The 4,693-nt window shown below is 38.7% G+C and overlaps 1 protein-coding gene across 1 annotated transcript; it reads left to right on the forward strand.

Annotated features, from left to right (window-relative positions):
• Window positions 1–434: 434 nt before the first annotated feature.
• LOC101587970 (olfactory receptor 4A47-like) lies at window positions 435–1,346 on the forward strand. The gene has a single exon (XM_004648111.1). The coding sequence runs from the start codon at window positions 435–437 to the stop codon at window positions 1,344–1,346; it is 912 nt and encodes a 303-aa protein (XP_004648168.1).
• The last annotated feature ends 3,347 nt before the right edge of the window (window positions 1,347–4,693 follow it).

A 4,693-nucleotide genomic window follows, 5' to 3' on the forward strand; every position in this document is an offset into this window, starting at 1 on the left:
CTGAGATTTCAGTGAGTTGAAAAGTTTCTTCAGTTCTAACAACATATAAAATTAAATGTACTTTGTTACTTAGAAGTAATTGTAAAATAAGTCTTTCTGTTGTTTTATATAAAATGTCGAATGTTATTTTTCATTATGGTGTCAACTCTGTATCCTTCCATTACCTTATATACAAAGAGTTAACTATGGGAGACTTCTTTTTCTTTCATAGGCACATGAGTCTAATTTCTTCTGTGTTGATTTCACTATCAGAGCCCCATAGTTAGGCTCTCTGTTTCATCAAATTTGAATCTTCATAATCTCTGAAAGATAATGAACCAAATATTAGTAATGTTTATTTAAGGAATGAGTAGGCTTAATTTTTTCTGACTTGCTAATAATAAATATGTTTGTAGATAATTTTCTTCTGAGCAGAGGCACACACAGTACAACATATGGAACAAAGGAACAACGTGACTGAGTTTATTCTATTAGGACTCACTCAGAGCCTCCAGAGCCAGAAAATATTATTTGTTGTGTTCCTGCTGATCTACGTGGTGACCATGGCAGGAAACCTACTCATCGTTGTCACCGTGGTGCTCAGCCCAGCCTTGGATGCCCCGATGTTCTTCTTCCTTGGCAACTTATCATTTATGGATCTTGCTTATACCAACACAGCTACGCCAACTTTGCTGATAGACTTGCTCTTCGTGAAGAAAACCATTACCTTCCAAGCTTGCATGGCTCAACTTTTTCTACAACATTTTTTTGGTGGCGCTGAAATAACACTCTTGGTAGTCATGGCTTATGACCGTTACGTAGCCATCTGCAAACCCCTTCATTATCTGACCGTTATGAACCACAGGATGTGTTTGCTGCTGCTGCTGTTGGCCTGGGTTGGGGGGTTTGTGCATGCTATACAGCAAATCCTTTCTGTTTATGACCTTCCCTTCTGTGGTCCCAATGTCATCGACCACTTCATCTGTGACATGTACCCCTTACTGAACCTTGTCTGCACTGACACTTACTATATTGGGCTCAGTGTCCTGGCAAATGATGGAGTGATGTGTATAGTTATTTTTATGCTCTTGTTAATCTCTTATGTGGTTATTCTGCACTCCCTGAAGAACCTGAGTCAGAAAGGGAAACACAAAGCCTTATCCACCTGTGGCTCCCACATCACAGTGGTGATTCTCTTCTTTGTCCCTTGTATAATACTTTTTGTGAGACCTCCATTTACCTTGCCCACTGATAAATACTTAGCTGTTTTTTATGCTGTTATCACTCCTATGCTGAACCCTATCATCTATACTCTGAGAAATGTAGAGATCAAAAATTCTATGAAGAATCTCTGGACTAGAAAATAAAACTGAAGTGACAGAAAATTGTACAATTTGTGTTCTGTGAGGAGAGATGCTTAGGCAAAGAAGTCACATGTGGTTATATCATTCAATTAATATCCCTTCCAGTTAAATAAAAATATGTGATTGTAAACATTTATTATGTGAGTTTCTCCAATAAGGAACATACATTTTTGAGAGTATTAGGTCTTCAGAGGCATCTGGTGGCCTTCCTGTGCCTCAGGTACTGTTCCAACTTTACTACCAAAGGTAGCTCTAAGCAGCAGTCCAGGAGGATCTGCTCCTGCAGAATTTTATCTGCATCCTCTAGAGTCTTTTGCAGTCTTCCGTGGGATGTATCCATTAGTTTTATGACCCTTATCTGGTTATTTTCATATAATTGGCATATACATATTATTCTGTCTTCTGTAGTCTATACTGTTTTAACTTTTGTTAAAACTTACTTGGTAGTCTTTCTGAACAAGATTGAGAAATTTTTCTCAAATGTAAATTAGCCAAATGATGGAGGACTCTGTTTCTAAAGAAGTTGCTCAAAAGCTTTCTAAAGTCAATAAAGGGCTGGAGAGATGGCTCAGTGGTCTAAAGCACCTACTTAGAACAAGCTTAGCAAAGCATCAGGGACCGCGGTTCGATCCCCCAGCACCACATGCCAGCCAGCCCCGCCCCCTGGTGGGCTGAGCTGGTCTCTCTCTCTCTCTCTCTCTCTCTCTCTCTCTCTCATAAATAAATAAATAAAATTAAAAAAAATAAAGTCAATAAAGAGAAATGTGTAATATGGATTAAAAAGATAGAAGCTTGCAGAAGAATGGCATTGCTAATTATAAAACTCAAACATATTTTATGTTCTGGAACAACACTCTGTTCCTAGTCTTGGTCATTGTGTATTCCTTCTTTGTAGGAAAAACTAATCCAAAGGAAACATCCTGTCTGTAATTGAGCAATCAGGACTCATCTCCCTCCTATCACTTAGCTCAAAGGAGACCATGTGAGCTCAGCCACATTCCTTTTCAACTATGGGTAACCTCAGTATTTGCAAAAGAAGTAGGCTGCTGAGCATGAGCTAGACACAAGATGATTTTTATGTCTGGAGTTTGAGGATTTTTTTTTTAAAGTAACAAAATTAAATCCACTATTTGTTTATCAGCTTTTTGTGATGGATATTTATAATTACATGAATTGAATGGGAAACAGGATATCAGAACACGTATTAAAAGATGAATAGTCATTATATGACATAGTCACAGGAAGAAAAAATCACATTTTTCTTGGATCAAGGAGAAGTCATCATAACCTGTGATGAGCTATTATTTATTATAACAGTAAAAAGGAGATAACTTGTTCTCATTATTTGAGGAACTATATTACAGCTGTTTTTGGCTTATAAAATTGGAATGAAATCTTTCTTTGAAAGGATTGGCCAACAGCCTCATGTTCACAAATATCTGGATTTGTGAGTGAAGCCCTCCATTTCTGTAAAGAACAAAATGTAGAGCCAACAGTAGTGACCAGTGCTGTGTGACAGGCAATGGGGATTTAAGTCCACAGTGTATTCAACTTGGGTTGAAGAGTTTACTTTTACCCTGCCTACTAATTTAACTAATGGGACTCATTATTTACTGGGACCATGTTATCACACCACTGGAAGAATGTTATGTAAATAAGAAAAAAAAACTCCTTTCTTAGAAGCAATACAACACTTTCAACTATTCTGGATGGGGGACTCTGGTCAGATTTCAGAAGGCCAGAATGCTGATAGAAAACCTGCAAATAAATACCAGGCATGGGGAATTTCTTCTGGGAAAGTCTGCATTGAAACTGGACTCCAAATGGTGTGATTTTGGGAGAAAGACTGTTTACATTTTTCCTATGTACAGAGTCTTTGACTGAGACCAAGATTAAATGAAATGGACTAACTAATCTAGCAGAAGAAATTTCAAGGCAGGTGAATATTGTGGTATGGCATGGCTATTGTTTGGGGCTTTGGTCAGATCTGTGATGACAATCAAGAGCAAAGAGCCTAGAAAAGTAATTTAAAATGTTGTGAGTTTGTCCAGGATGGGAGTCTAGTAAAGCTTTGTACTGCAGAGATTGAGATGAGGAGATCTTGATTGCTGGAATGGAACAGGAAAATCGAGAGCATCACAAAAAGAACTGAAGCTCCACTCTTTGCAGCCTGAAAAGTTCAAAACTGAAAGGCTTGCTTTGAGGACAAAGCTGTACAGAACCAGTTTCCAGAATGGTATCAGCATAGAAAATGTGTTCCTTGAAACTGGGTGTGGTGGCACATGCCTATATTCCCCCACTTGGGAGGCTGAAAACAGGAGGATCACTATGAGTGTGAATTGTGTAGTAAGACCCTGTAAACCCTGTACTAAGTAAATTAATAGAGAAAATTTGTTCCTCAGAATCAGGTTCAGAATGCTGAGTGATCCAGGCATTCAACCCCTACATCCAAGAGAGAATAAAATTTGGCTACTGCTCCAACTGGCAAAAGGATTTGGCGTTTTCCATATGTAGTTCTGGTCTTAGGAATGTGAGTAATGCAAAAGTTCTCAGGTTAAGAAGGCTTGTGCCATCATTTTATAAGGCCAGGGAGGCCAGTGAGTGTACCTCTGTGATGGCAGTGTGTGAAGTTATGAGAGAGAAGCCTAATAAGCAGTGGAGACTTAGAAGTTTGGAAAAACCTGGAACATGGATCCTCTAAGGAAAGTTGCAATGAGGGAGCAAGGCAGACCTAAGAGATAAGCCATGGAATCTATAACCACCAATAGTGCCAAAGAAGTGGATCCACAGGAAGCTCACAGTTTGCCACAGATTGTACCTGATGTTGAATGTGGAAATACAAGGCTTAAATATTGCCTTGCTGTGTTTTGGACTTACTTTGGTCCCAATTCTTTCTATGTCCCTATTTATGCCTTTTGAAATCATAATGTTTCTTTTGTGCCACTGAATGTTGGAAGTGTTTATCTTTTCACTTGTACAAGTGCTCACAGCTAAATGTTTCCCTTAAATCTCCAAAGATATTTGCAAGTTGGACTTTTCATCAATGCTAAAACTGTTAGGAAATCGACTCTTATAGTTGCAATAAAATGTCTTTTATATAGAGGAAACTGCACCACTCTTGGGAGGAGATGGGGTCAGAATGTTATAATTGGTGTCTAGATGTCTCTGCAAAGCCTCTTGCAGTCATAGGGCAAGATTCTAGAGTTTTTTTATTGATTCATAGTCCAATTCTGGGAATATGGGGTCTGAGAGCTACATTGGCCCTGGGGAAATAAACCTGCATACAGTATAAGGGATGGAAAGAAGCCTGGTCTTCCTGCATGCCCCAACCTTTTTGTTCTTGTTGCTTT

The sequence above is a fragment of the Octodon degus genome, unplaced genomic scaffold (genome assembly GCF_000260255.1).
Source record: "Octodon degus isolate 3935 unplaced genomic scaffold, OctDeg1.0 scaffold00354, whole genome shotgun sequence".
NCBI lineage: Eukaryota > Metazoa > Chordata > Mammalia > Rodentia > Octodontidae > Octodon > Octodon degus.

Coding starts and splice junctions, on each gene's coding strand:
- LOC101587970 (XM_004648111.1), top strand. CDS start 435: ATGGAACAAAGGAACAACGTGACTGAGTTTATTCTATTAGGACTCACT.